This window comes from Procambarus clarkii, chromosome 51, assembly GCF_040958095.1.
Source record: "Procambarus clarkii isolate CNS0578487 chromosome 51, FALCON_Pclarkii_2.0, whole genome shotgun sequence".
In the NCBI taxonomy this organism is placed as follows: domain Eukaryota; kingdom Metazoa; phylum Arthropoda; class Malacostraca; order Decapoda; family Cambaridae; genus Procambarus; species Procambarus clarkii.
In genome coordinates this window covers 4,162,467-4,177,667 of record NC_091200.1, presented here as the reverse complement: position 1 = coordinate 4,177,667, position 15,201 = coordinate 4,162,467, and the positions used below count along the sequence as shown (strand labels likewise).

General features: G+C 41.1%; 2 protein-coding genes across 3 annotated transcripts in view; one reads left to right on the top strand and one right to left on the bottom strand.

The window, feature by feature from the left end:
* Positions 1–15,201, top strand: part of LOC123774590 (max-interacting protein 1) — a 739,857-nt gene that overhangs the window by 546,818 nt on the left and 177,838 nt on the right. The window lies entirely within an intron of this gene.
* Positions 1–15,201, bottom strand: part of LOC138351880 (max dimerization protein 3-like) — a 242,292-nt gene that overhangs the window by 221,617 nt on the left and 5,474 nt on the right. The window contains exon 2 of the mRNA XM_069303892.1: positions 12,084–12,186. Coding sequence (XP_069159993.1) covers positions 12,084–12,186 — 103 coding nt within the window. The remainder of the gene's footprint in view (positions 1–12,083; positions 12,187–15,201) is intronic.

The window sequence follows — 15,201 nt, the reverse complement described above, 5'->3', positions numbered from 1 at the left end:
ACTCTGCTATCACACCTGCCAGGATTTAACTCTGGGTTATCTTATCCTCTAAGTAACAATTGCAACACAGCGCTGTCGACATCGCTAAACTTTTTGACTTTGTGGCATTTAGCATGACTGCTTATTTTATTTCACAACTACGCTTTAACCCAATTATAACGAATAGTTCAGCCTTCAATTAAGGAATTTATGGTAGTAGTAATCCTACATGATGTTCTTGTACGTAAGAGAGAGAGAGTCATCTTGCGATGATTTAGTGGCTCCACGTCCCCGCGGCCCGGTCCTCGACCAGGCCTCCTGGTTGCTGGACTGGTCAACCAGGCTGTTTGATGCAGCTGCTAGCAGCCTGACGTATAAATCACAGCCTGGTTGATCAGGTATCCTTTGGAGGTGTTTGTCAAGTTCTCTCTTGAACACTGTGAGGGGTCTGCCAGTTATGCCCTTTATGTGTAGTTGAAGCGTGTTGAACAGTCTCGGTCCTCTGATGTTGATACAGTTTTCCCTCAGAGTACCTGTTGCACCTCTGCTTTTCAACGGGGGTATTCTGCACATCCTGCCATGCCTCTTGGTCTCATGTGATGTTATTTATGTTTGTTATTTCTATATTTTAAGGGCCGAAACGCCTATATCAAGCGTTCATTGTATTTATATCAACAGTTACAGAAACGCTGCAAACGTTATGCAGTCGTTTGGGAAAAGTTGGTCGCGGGTTGAGAGTTCGCAAGTGTCCCACTGACCGGCTCCTTCAGTTAATTTGGGATCATAAATCCCAACGAAGTCTCTTAAGTACTCTCTCTCTCTCTCTCTCTCTCTCTCTCTCTCTCTCTCTCTCTCTCTCTCTCTCTCTCTCTCTCTCTCTCTCTCTCTCTCTCTCTCTCTCTCTCTCTCTCTCTCTCTCTCTCTCTATATATATATATATATATATATATATATATATATATATATATATATATATATATATATATACAAATTATGTAAAACTGTAATGGAATGATTATAATTTGTACCGAAGAAGTTTTTGCAATGACTGAACATTGGGAGTCTAAACTAAGCTAGGTTATGCCAGTATTATAGGCTAGGCGGGAGCCGGTGGCTGAGCGGACAGAACACTGGAGGCGTGATCCTGTGGTCCCAGGTTCGATCCCGGGCGCCGGCGAGAAACAATGGGCAGAGTTTCTTTCACCCTGATGCTCCTGTTACCTAGCAGTAAATAGCTACCTGGGAGTTAGTCAGCTGTCACGGGCTGCTTCCTGGGGGTGGAGGCCTGGTCGAGGACCGGGCCGCGGGTACACTAAGCCCCGAGATCATCTCAAGATAACCTCAAGATAGGTTATTATTATTACTATAATTATTATTAGTGCTACAAATATTATTATTGATGTTGCTTTTTTGGAGTAAACTGCATTGTGTTCATTCAATAGCCCATTGTCCGAAACGATATGAAACGAAAGTTTGGTATATAACCTAAATAAGTTTTTTTTACATGCCAAATGGTTCACCATGTGACAGCTTATTGACAAACTCATAAGCAATACAATCATCAGCGGCCGAGTTTAGGCTATGTTGCCCGCCACTGAGGATCGCATTAGTTATAATTTTTGTCAATAGGCCAAATTATGTAGTGTATGTTGTACACAACTCAATATTTAGGGTATATACAATATTATTAGTATATGTACTGTCTTTATGAAGGCTGAGTGTATGTGTAAACTAGAATATCTAATCAGATTATACATAATTTGTCAGTAATTTGTGTTTTTTAATAATTATTAAAGTCTTCCTAGGTACATCATTATAAAAACTTCTTGTCAGATTACTTCTGACACTAATAACTTAGGTAACGTAGCCAATTTAACAACGTCTGTAAACCACTATCTCCCTTCCAGCCTTACAGTTCCCTACTAAATGGTGCGGAACAGGCGAGAAGGTTTCCACAAGAAACTAAATCCATTTATCTTTACCTCAAGGTGAGCGAAACAATGTGAATTAAGATCTCCGCACTCAATGCCTCTCTAATGGCTTCGTCCATATAGGCGTTCCTCGTTGAGGATGTCGGCTCCTTTACACTCGTATGGAATTATTCTACATTCGCTCTATAGATTCCGTTATGTAAAGCTTAATTAATGCTACTCTTCAAATGTACTTCACAGGCGATGCCATTAATTACATTACCTTCAAAGGTTAGCTGTATCGCATTTGACTCTCAATGATATACAGTACCTATTTTCTCTAAAAGTTAAATAGCCTAGCAAATGAATTGCATAAACTGTATGAAATTTTTAGTATTACTAACCTAAATTAACAACGAAACAAAGGTCAAACGTTATGTATTTGAGTAAATTGAAGTTCACAATAGCATAACAAAAATTAATAAAATATGTTGAACCCCGTTTCGATTTTCGTATCGCTTTCAAATTAATAATAGACTGTTGTATTCTTCCTCCCACCACCGGCGATAATAGACTGTTGTATTCTTCCTCCCTCCACCGGCGATAATAGGCTGCTGTATTCTTCCTCCCACCACCGGCGATAATAGACTGTTGTATTCTTCCTCCCACCACCGGCGATAATAGGCTGCTGTATTCTTCCTCCCACCACCGGCGATAATAGACTGTTGTATTCTTCCTCCCTCCACCGGCGATAATAGGCTGCTGTATTCTTCCTCCCACCACCGGCGATAATAGACTGTTGTATTCTTCCTCCCACCACCGGCGATAATAGACTGTTGTATTCTTCCTCCCACCACCGGCGATAATAGACTGTTGTATTCTTCCTCCCACCACCGGCGATAATAGACTGTTGTATTCTTCCTCCCACCACCGGCGATAATAGACTGCTGTATTCTTCCTCCCACCACCGGCGATAATAGACTGCTGTATTCTTCCTCCCACCACCGGCGATAATAGACTGCTGTATTCTTCCTCCCACCACCGGCGATAATAGGCTGCTGTATTCTTCCTCCCACCACCGGCGATAATAGACTGCTGTATTCTTCCTCCCTCCACCGGCGATAATAGACTGCTGTATTCTTCCTCCCACCACCGGCGATAATAGACTGCTGTATTCTTCCTCCCTCCACCGGCGATAATAGACTGCTGTATTCTTCCTCCCACCACCGGCGATAATAGACTGCTGTATTCTTCCTCCCACCACCGGCGAGAGGAAGACCAGCCCGTCCTCTAGAGTTGTCACAACGGACAGAAAATGATGTACTAAACTGCACGATAATAACCTAGTCCAATCGATGAAACGTGCATAAAACACGTAAATGTTTGCGAGCCTCTATTATTTATGGTACTCATATTTTGACCGTTGGGATTTTGATGTCAAAATGTGATTTGAGAGGACAGCTTGTACAGACCTCTCGACATTTTCCTGCCATCAATGTTTAGTTGACAGTCACCAAAACCTCATAACTATGGTACAGTCAACAGACGAAATCTTGGTATCGTCACTGGGTACCACAACTACCAGGATACGAAACGCTACTGGATGAACTACCACCACTTGCACTAACCCCTAGCACCGCTACTACCAACCACTATAAACATGACCGCCTAACACCACCACTGCACACACCACCACTAGCATCACTACTGGATGAATAATCAATGGGAGACTCACCACTGGGTGTATCACCACTGGGTGTATCACCACTGGGTGTATCACCACTGGGTGTATCACCACTGGGTGTATCACTACTGAGTGTATCACCACTGGGTGTATCACCACTGGGTGTATCACCACTGGGTGTATCACCACTGGGTGTATCACCACAGGGTGTATCACCACTGGGTGTATCACCACTGGGTGTATCACCACTGGGTGTATCACCACTGGGTGTATCACCACTGAGTGTATCACCACTGAGTGTATCACCACTGGGTGTATCACCACTGAGTATCACCACTGAGTGTATCACCACTGGGTGTATCACCACTGGGTGTATCACCACTGAGTGTATCACCACTGGGTGTATCACCACTGGGTGTATCACCACTGGGTGTATCACCACTGGGTGTATCACCACTGAGTTTATCACCACTGGGTGTATCACCACTGGGTGTATCACCACTGGGTGTATCACCACTGAGTGTATCACCACTGAGTGTATCACCACTGAGTGTATCACCACTGGGTGTATCACCACTGGGTGTATCACCACTGGGTGTATCACCACTGAGTGTATCACCACTGAGTGTATCACCACTCGGTGTATCACCACTGGGTGTATCACCACTGGGTGTATCACCACTGGGTGTATCACCACTGGGTGTATCACCACTGAGTGTATCACCACTGAGTGTATCACCACTCGGTGTATCACCACTGGGTGTATCACTGGGTGTATCACCACTGGGTGTATCACCACTGGGTGTATCACCACTGGGTGTATCACCACTGGGTGTATCACCACTGGGTGTATCACCACTGAGTGTATCACCACTGGGTGTATCACCACTGGGTGTATCACCACTGGGTGTATCACCACTGGGTGTATCACCACTGGGTGTATCACCACTGGGTGTATCACCACTGGGTGCACCAGAAATAAGTTTTTTGTTTTTGTGTTGGAGGTCGTACAACACTGGCATGTGGTCAATTTAACTGTTCCTTCTCTCCCGCTCTTTCATATTAGAAAATACTTGTTATATATCATGTAATCAAGAAATGGTTATAGCACAGTGTGCAAATCTAAAAATCTCCCGCGAGTTGGCGTGGGATAACAAGGCGGTAAAACAATTATGACAAAAATTAAACCTAGGCTAAATATGTTACACATATTATAGGACTAAGTCAGGTTAGGCCTAGTTTAGGGTAGGGCTAGATTGGTTAGGTTTATATCAACGTTACTTTATAGACGCCCTAGATAATGTACCCGGCGGTGCCCGGGTTCGGGTACCATACGACTTCGTGTTACAAGGGGGTTCCCCTTCGTGTTACAAGGGGGTTCCCCTTCGTGTTACAAGGGGGTTCCCCTTCGTGTTACAAGGGGGTTCCCCTTCGTGTTACAAGGGGGTTCCCCTTCGTGTTACAAGGGGGTTCCCCTTCGTGTTACAAGGGGGTTCCCCTTCGTGTTACAAGGAGGTTCCCCTTCGTGTTACAAGGGGGTTCCCCTTCGTGTTACAAGGGGGTTCCCCTTCGTGTTACACGGGGGTTCCCCTTCGTGTTACAAGGAGGTTCCCCTTCGTGTTACAAGGGGGTTCCCCTTCGTGTTACAAGGAGGTTCCCCTTCGTGTTACAAGGGGGTTTCCCTTGTAATACGAAATCGCTAACTTCGTATGAACATTGTACTGAATACGAGTACTTTTATGTGAGGGGAAAATTAAGATTACTATAGAAATAATTTAACGATTTTCTTATTATTATTATTATTATTTATTAACTCGGTAATATCATACAAATTCTTGATTAAATCTGCTTAACCAGGATGTGAAAAACAGTTATCTAATCATATTAGTTTGTGAACATACTCAACACAGATATACAGCAAACGAAGACCCGCAGCAAAGAATAGCCGGATTCATGTAATTACCCGATTAATCAGAATTTATCTGCAAATTCTTTTTAGCCTAAAATCTTTGTGTATTTTTCGCGGCCAACACAACATCAAACAACAGTGATTAAATTGTAAAATATAATATGGCTGCAGTTGAAGCCGTCTGGCAAGACACGCAAAAGACTGCCACGTGATACGCGACCTTATGCACACGCTCATCGTTGCATGAGCGTGTGCATAAGCTTATGCAATACGCTCATAAGCTTATGCAATACGATCATAAGCTTATGCAATACGCTCATAAGCTTATGCAATACGCTCATAAGCTTATGCAATACGCTCATAAGCTTATGCAATACCTCATAAGCTTATGCAATACGCTCATAAGCTTATGCAATACGCTCATAAGCTTATGCAATACGCTCATAAGCTTATGCAATACCTCATAAGCTTATGCAATACGCTCATAAGCTTATGCAATACGCTCATAAGCTTATGCAATACGCTCATGGTTGCAACCTATACCCAAAATCGAAACTTTAAGCAACACACTCCCAGATTTATGCTCAGACATCCAATACTTGCTGAACGGGACTCCTCCCTGCCCCCCCCCCCTCCCTCCACGTGTTATGGTACCGGAGCGTAAATTATCAGTCTGCCAGGTACTAAATCACTCATAATTTATTGAAGTCTAGCCGGCACAATTAAGGTGAGGTAAATCAGGAATAATGTTGTCTCGACCTTTGTCGAGAGCATATTCGTGACCGTCTTTTGGCAATAGTTAAACCACGGCCATTGTGAGCGAGGGGAACAAGCGAAATAATGAGAGAGAGAGAGAGAGAGAGAGAGAGAGAGAGAGAGAGAGAGAGAGAGAGAGAGAGAGAGAGAGAGAGAGAGAGAGAGAGAGAGAGAGAGAGAGAGACAGACAAAGTGTCAGACAGAATGACAGAGAGAGACGAAGGCTCACTAACCACGTACCAAACCCATTTTCACAACACATACTCACACCAGCAGTGACTCCTACTGTGACCTGTCTTTGTCATTGCAATATATCAAATAACAAGCAAGGAACATCCCTCCTTTTTTGTGATACGACCTACCAAGCTGAAGCAGCCTTCACTAACAATATGTCATCTCTGTATTGTGTGTTTCCTGACAAGTTGCATATCTGGGGCCAGATTCACGAAGCAGTTACGCAAGCACTTACGAACCTGTACATCTTTTCTCAATCTTTGGCTGCTTTGTTTACAATTATTAAACAGTTAATAAGCTCCGAAGCACCAGGAGCTACCTGCTTGATGGGGTTCTGGGAGTTCTACTCCCCAAGCCCGGCCCGAGGCCAGGCTTGACTTGTGAGAGTTTGATCCACCAGGCTGTTGCTTGGAGCGGCCCGCAGGCCCACATACCCACCACAGCCCGGCTGATCCGGAACTTCTCTTAGAAAACCGTCCAGTTTTCTCTTGAAGATGTCCACGGTTGTTCCAGCAATATTTCTTATAGTCGCTGGGAGGACGTTGGACAACCGCGGACCTCTGATGTTTATACAGTACAGTGTTCTCTGATTGTACCTATGGCACCTCTGCTCTTCACTGGTTCAATCCTGCATTTTCTTCCATATCGTTCACTCCAGTACGTTGTTATTTTACTGTGTACATTTGGGACCTGGCCTTCCAGTATTTTCCATGTGTATATTATTTAGTATCTCTCGTCTCATTTCTAGAGAGTACATTTGGAGAGCTTTGAGACGATCCCAATAATTTAGGTGTTTTATCTTGTCTATGCGTGCCGTATATGTTCTCTGTATTCCCTCTATTTCAGCAATCTCTCCTGCTCTGAAGGGGGAAGTGAGTACTGAGCAGTACTCGAGACGGGACAGCACAAGTGACTTGAAGAGTACAACCATTGTGATGGGATCCCTGGATTTGCTGTTTATAACACTAACAACAGTTGACTGGGAAGTTTTCACGCTTGTAAACTGTTTAATAAATGTAACCAAAGCCGTCAAAGATTGAGGAAAGATGTACTCGTTTGTAAGTACTTTCATAACTGCTTCGTGAATCTGGCCCCAGGTGAAGATACGGAGAGTACGTACACAGTGATAAAATGTTTACTAAATGCCAGACTCTACGAACAATCTTGAATTGGATATTATGCGCGCACACGCACGCACGCGCACACACACACACACACAATAGTTAAATTCTCACTAGGTGTATTCACATAGTACTCACTAGCACTAGGTGAGTACACACACACACACACACATATGGCTTATGGGAGCCGGCGGCCGAGCAGAGCACGCTGGGCACGTGATCCTGTGGTCCCGGAACCGATCCCGGGCGCCGGAGAGAAATGATGGGCAGAGTTTCTTTCACCCTATGCCCCTGTTACCTAGTAGTAAATAGGTACCTGGGAGTCCGTCAGCTGTCACGGGCTGCTTCCTGAGGGGGGGGGGGAGTTGTAGTGTGGGCAAAAAAATAGTAGTAGTAATAGTAGAAACAGTTGATTGACAGTTGAGAGGCGGGCCGAAAGAGCAGAGCTCAACCCCCGCAAACACAACTAGATGAATACAACTAGGTGAATACACACACACACACACACACACACACACACACACACACACACACACACACACACACACACACACACACACACACACATACGCACACGCTACAAAATGGCTTCCAGAACTGAAAAACAAGAGTTATAAGGAGAGACTACAGCCATTAAACATGCCTAAACAAGAAGTTAGAAGAAAAAGACGTGATATGATCACCACATACAAAATTCTAACATGAATCGACCAAATTGACAAGAGGAATTCTTGAACCCAGCAACATCACGAACAAGAGGACACGGTTTCAAGCTAAGGAAACAGAGGTGTCGACAAAACATTAGAAAGTTTTCTTTTGTAAACAGAGTGGTAGACGGTTGGAACAAGCTAAGTGAGAAGGTGGTGGAGGCCAAAACCGTCAGTAGTTTCAAAGTATTATACGACAAAGAGTACTGGGAAGACGGGACACCACGAGCGTAGCTCTCATCCTGTAACTACATTTTGGTAATTACACAAACACACGCGAGCCTCACGATCAAGTGACCCCGGGATCGAATTCCGGCCAAGATAGAAACAAATATTGCTTTCTATCCCTTGATGCTTCCGTTCCTCTAGCATTAAATAGGTATCCGGGAGACACTATCAGGAGAAAGCGCCATGCCATTACGACTATAAAGCACTTGGAAGGAATCAGTATAATAATTTAAGACGTGACGTGGAAGAGGGGGGGGGGGAGAATGGTGTCACACAACTTGGACGGTCGGGGATTGAACGCGGACTTGCATGAAGCAAGACCGTCGCTCTACCGTCCAGCCCAAGTGGTTGGGCATTATTCCTTCCCCCCGTCCCATCCTTGGAGTTAACCAGATATCGTGGCCCAACACTTTGGGGATGTGTGTGTATGTGTGAGAGAAATATTTAAAAAATATGAGGAAAAAAACAGATGGGGAGTAAGTGCATTAGTCAACTGAAAATTAGAGTGGCGGGGTCCAAGAGCTCAACCCTGAGTAGAATTGCTTACAACTTAATAGTATAAAATGATTGAGATTTAATATTTATCGTGAGGATGAGCCTGGGTGGCTCTGAGAAGAGGTGTGGAGTATGTGTCAGAGGAGAAGGAGAGCAGGAAGAAGTCATACTCAAGCTTGCTCAAATATTATATATATATATATATATATATATATATATATATATATATATATATATATATATATATATATATATATATATAAATCGCTAGTTTAAACACGGGACATTACGTACCGGGTTGGCCGACTCTGAAACTCTGGGCCAACAAAGCCTCCAGTCTCGACTTCATTGTTACCCCTGGCTTTTGTCGCCATAAATACAAGCTTTATTTATTAGCCTACTCACCATTAAACTTAAAAACAATAGGCTTTTATTTCCCATATGCTTCTCTTGCAGTGCAGGCGAGGTGCAAAATTGCCATCGATGAATTTTTGTTAAATTCTAAGCGTTAAGTTGAACTGTTTTGTTTTCCTTGATACGGCGTTTTCTTATCAAGACATTTTTCTTGATAATTTGTTTTCCAATTACGATTATTATCAAGTTTTGTTTTGCCAATCGCTGATCGGTTTTTATGAATGCACATAATTCAAATTATCTCTAAGGCTTTGCTTTATCCACTGACATACATTTAAAAGGTTATGATAACTTTAAGTTTATCAAATAACCTAACGCACACATGAAAAGATCAGACCCTAAATACGTCCGTATTGTACCCGTATATATCAAAAATTATAAAAAATATGATTGATTGATTGATGAAGATTAAGCCACCCATGAGGTGGCACGGGAATGAATAGCCCGTAAAGAAATAATGGGAAAGGACGCCATTATAAGGCCGGAGAGGTGGTGAGATGAGGTATAAGTGGAAAAAATATAACACGAAAATCGGTTGGACACATCTGAGAGAGGTAAGCACGACGGGCTCACCACAGCCCGTGCTGCTTGGAACTTTTTGTTCCGAGTAGCTGAGTCTAAAACAACAACACGGAAACCAAGCTAAAGTCAGCTCCCTATGAGATGGAAGGAGAAACTAAACAAAGAAACAAAGAACGAATGAAGAATAAACACAAAACAGTAAATAAAGGAGATGCGAATATAGATAACCAAAGTAGAGACAAAATAAAATGGGGCAAAAGAGTTAAGAGAGTACAGAGGGGCAGATAACTTAAGTCAGATCACGCTTGCTAAGAAGAGTAGAGCGTTTAACTATTTACTCAGAAGAGCAAGAGTCTACAGCAACAGAGCCACGACAAAGGTTCACGTTTGGGCATATTGTGTATAATAGCCCATACAACAAGACGGTGTCTATGGAGAACAGAGGCAGGAAAGATCCGTCCTGGATTCGGAAATGGAAAGATTCGGTCCATCCTGGACTACTACCAAGTAGTGTAAAGGCTTGTAATAAAATGGGATGCCAAAATATCGCCTCCATCCCTAGTTCATGTTAAAGTTTAAGGAATGCATTGAGATAAAATACATCTCAAAAGGATAGAGTAGCTTAGGTTATTTCTACCCTCCTCTATAACAGGGCCCCTTAAGAAGCTCACAAATACAGAATATAAATAATAGTCATATTATACATTATAAACACATTTTCATTATTCAGTTGTTGCCACAAAGTACATATTACAAAACATATTTTTTCTAAATGTTGTATTACATTCTTGGTGCAGTCTTTGAACCTCCAAAGAATTGCCTCTATCATACCATTAACACGTATCTATACAATTTGATGTGGTATACTACAAATTTTTTCATTTCCACATTGTTCAAACAATTTACACTATAGGACATAGCGACCCACCGTGTGAATGTGTTACATATTAAATTAATCATTTGCATTCATATCTTTTTCATAGACATGAGCAACGTATTACCAGCAATATTTATGTCCTAATCTTAATCTCGTGTACACCGATTCCTTCCATGTAGACTTCCCCATGTGAAGGACGAGTTCGTGCTTATTATTGTGTAATACTTTAATGTGTTACAGCTGGCCACCCCATCCACAGGTACCCCACTTGCTACAGCCTAGTTGTTAACTCTTACGGTTACCAATTCTAGCTGCATCCTATCGGCTTAAAAAAAAGAAAAAAGAGAGAGAGAGAGAGAGAGAGAGAGAGAGAGAGAGAGAGAGAGAGAGAGAGAGAGAGAGAGAGAGAGAGAGAGAGAGAGAGAGAGAGAGAGAGAGAGAATTCAAATACAATTTGTAAGCTACAGCTATATAATCTTCAAAACAACAACTTATCATTTTCCATCTGAGAACTGCTATTAATGCTTAAAACCATAATATTAATATGCGTTTAAATTCAATTCTTAATTATATAATGCACTAAGATTTACTATTATTAAAACAAATAACAACTCTACTTTGCTACCTAAAAATCAAATGCCCCACAATTTAATAGATTTTTTGTTCCATTTTATTTACAAATTCTATAATTTAATGTACCACAAAAAATAACACGTGGGGCATTAAACTTGAGCTTTCGTAGGGTATATTTTCCAATTACTGTCAATATTCCCACCTTTTAGACAAGTATTATTACGTGAAAAACAGTCACAATAACAAGACTGAAAATATGACACCAACCCACAAATCTGAAAATAAAGGAAATGACGTTTCGGTCCGCCCTGGACCATTATCAAGTCATATACGTACACTTGATTATGGTTCAAGACGGACCGAAACGTCATTTCCTTAATTTTCAGATTTGTGAGATGGGTGCCTAATATAATTCTGTGCTCCATAATCATCTAAAACCGTAGCATTGCCCTGAAGATGCAGTAGGCTAGTGACCGTTAGCACTTGAGGTCGTAGCCAGCAATATAAACACCTCTAGCATGCCCTTCTTGCGTGAAGCCTAGAAGTCTATTTTTAAAGTCTATATTACATGATTCCCAAGCATAAAATTGCATTTGAACAGCAATTATTTTATTTAACAACCTAAAATCCTATCCTTAACGTATAGAATATAACGTGCTTTAAATCTGACTCACCGGTTACTCTGCAACTTAGATTTGGATCGCGATCGCTTGGAGGATTTTGAATATCTGTAGTGGTCGGGCATAGGTAAGGTAGAGGCATAGCCGTGCTCCATCTCTGTAGGTGGAAACATGGGAAACATTAATATTTATGAAGCACTGGCGTTATTGTTCTCAAAAGAATGCATCACATGATTAACGACTGCTATCTTTCTTATATATGTATAAAAAATAACATTTACGAAGCGTATATATATAATGTCATCCAAATATAATTTATAGTAATACCGTCAATTCATATTAATATGAATTGAACAAAACTACCATTTCAGAGGTCGAGTTCACATAGGTTACGTGTGCCAGTATAATATCCTATCGAGTGTATTACCGTCTATAAACTTGCATAAATAATGCAGACTGGTCATTAATTGGGCTCGTAATGACAACACTTCACACGATTTTGTTAAGTATTATACGAGAGTTATTATAGTGTGACAAATATGTTCAAGAAACTCATGTTTGTTTGTCAATATGTAGAAAATGTATCCTTAGCATTTTATGAGACCAAGATTTCAGTTTCAACACTGTAATACTGACGTCTAGTGAAGGCCAATAATCACTTGGACGGGACGGCAGTGGTGGTCTTGCTTCTTGCAAGTCGGCGTTCAATCCCCGACTGTCCAAGTGGTGAGGAACCATTCCTTTCCTCCGTCCTATCCTAAAGCCTTTTCATCTTATCCCTTCCAAGTGCTATATAGTCGTAAAGGTTTAGTATTTTCTCCCGATAATTACCTTACCTAGTGAAGCCATGAATATTTTAATAATTTTGTTATGGTTCAACGAATCAATGTCTCCATGGCCCGAACTCTAACCAGGCCTACAGGTTGCCAGTCTGATCAACCAGGCTGTTAGACGCCGCTGCTCGCAGTCTGACGCATGACTCACTATCTGTTGAACAGGTATACTTTGAAGGTGTTTTGTCAATTTTGTTAACACCGTGAGAGGTTGGCTAATTATGCCCCTTATGGATATAGCGAGTGTTGAAGTCTTTGCCCCCAACGTTGATTGAATTGTCCCGTAGCATGCACACTGCATATCTGCTTTTCATCATGGCGACCTTGCACTTCCTGCCATGCCTTCTGGTCACACGAGTTATTTTCGTGTGAAGATTTGAAACTAGTCCCACTAATATTTTCCAAATCTAAATTATTATGTATCTCGCCTGCGCTCTGGAGAATATGGGTTGAAAAATTTTAAGCGGTCCCAATAGATGGTTATTGAATGCATTCGGCCATTAAATGATCTCTGCACGTTATCCTGGTGTTATCCAGTTTTAAATGGGGCTGTTAGTATGCAAACGTATTTCATCCTGGAAAGCACTATTGTCTTATAAATTAATAATTAACAATAATTATTAAAATTTACCGTCATAGGTCTGGCATCTCGTGTTTGAAATATTCTTCTATTCAGCCTATGCATTTTTTTTTTTTTGCAGCTGTGACAAGGACCTTATAATTTTCTTTAAGGCACTTTCTCCCGGCATGATTACTCCAAAATCTGTTATTTTTATTTCGATAGTATGATGGGAATCCGTTTTGTTTTTTTCGTTTTCACCATTGCGGAGGAGCTGGAACTTATCTTCACTGAACATCGTGTTGTTTTCTGTGGCCCATTGGAAGACCTAATTTCATCACTTTGGAGATTTGCTGTGTTCTGTACATTTTCTACTCTCATAAAAATCTAGTGTCATCTACAAAGGATGATACTATACTATAGCGACAATATTTTTACATAAATGTAAGCGTGTCATCCAAAAATGATAGTACCTATGTGAATTGAAGCACATGATTTGGAATATTGCATCCGGAAAAAAGTCCACGTTTTGTACTAATCACTTTGTAGAGAGCCCGAGAATAACGGTTAAAAACCAAATCAAAGCTTACCGAGGCCTAGTATTAACATATATGTACTAAATTAGTTCTAAGATGCATATAATAGGTCTTAGGATTGCATCAGGTTAGGTTTATAGTTACCGTTCCACTTTTTTCATGCCCTTTGTAATATTCCAGCAGTACAAAACATTAGTTTTTTTTTTAAGTTTCTATTTTGAACATTCCATTCATAGTTGCTATAGGAACTATCATTTTTGGAGGATAACTTAATAATTATTGAAATAGGCTAATACCTGTGCTCAAATCGAGGTCGAACTATTAAACATACATACCTAATATTCTAAAGGGCGTATTTATTATAATTCTGAGATTAAACATTATGAACAAATTTAAAGATTATAGCCTAAACAAAATTTGCCGTTATTCAAGTTAAAGAGGAGTCCTCAAAGCTTAGCAGATACGAGGCAATTGGAGGAAACTAATACAACCATGGACCGCGAAGCAAGACATACGAGACCCAGAAAGATACGAAGGTGACACATTACTCAGACAGGACGTGAAGGTGCTGGAACGGATATAAGATGCTAGAGCCAAGATGGCGGTCGAACGCAGGATTGAAGAGAACCAACAGGGATTTAGAAAAGGAAGGGTGACAGAAACTGAACTGTTTGCAGTAAGGCAGATTTGGAGAAGCGAAAGAAATTCTCGAAAATTGTCGCATTTGGATTTGTGGATATAAAGGCGTAGACACCGTTGGCACTGGGAGTTATGAGGTGGGGAAAACGAAGATCAGGACTGAAGTAATGTTTTACATTACCTCAATCCTGATCTGACCTACAGATTTAACTAAATCGATCTGGATGAATAACAATTCGTGAAAACGTGACCGTAGCGTAAGTTGATAAGCCGAAAGCTAGGCTAGTTATATCTTAATGTTACTGTCTATAACTATATATATCCATGCTCCATGCTAGCCATACTAGCATGCATTGGTAGTATATATGCTAGTATCAATGCAATAATAAGTGAAAAACTGTGATAGGCCTATATTTTATGTTTCTAAGAGCATATCGAATAGCCTACATCCTGAATATAGGCTTATTTATACGAACTTTTTTCAAATATCATTATTATTCTCATTGGTATATTCATAGATATTTTTCAGGTAGAAATCATTTTAGTCATTTTGGGCAGCCCCACACAAATAAAAACTTTAGTAAATAGGTCATGTTGCTTTATAA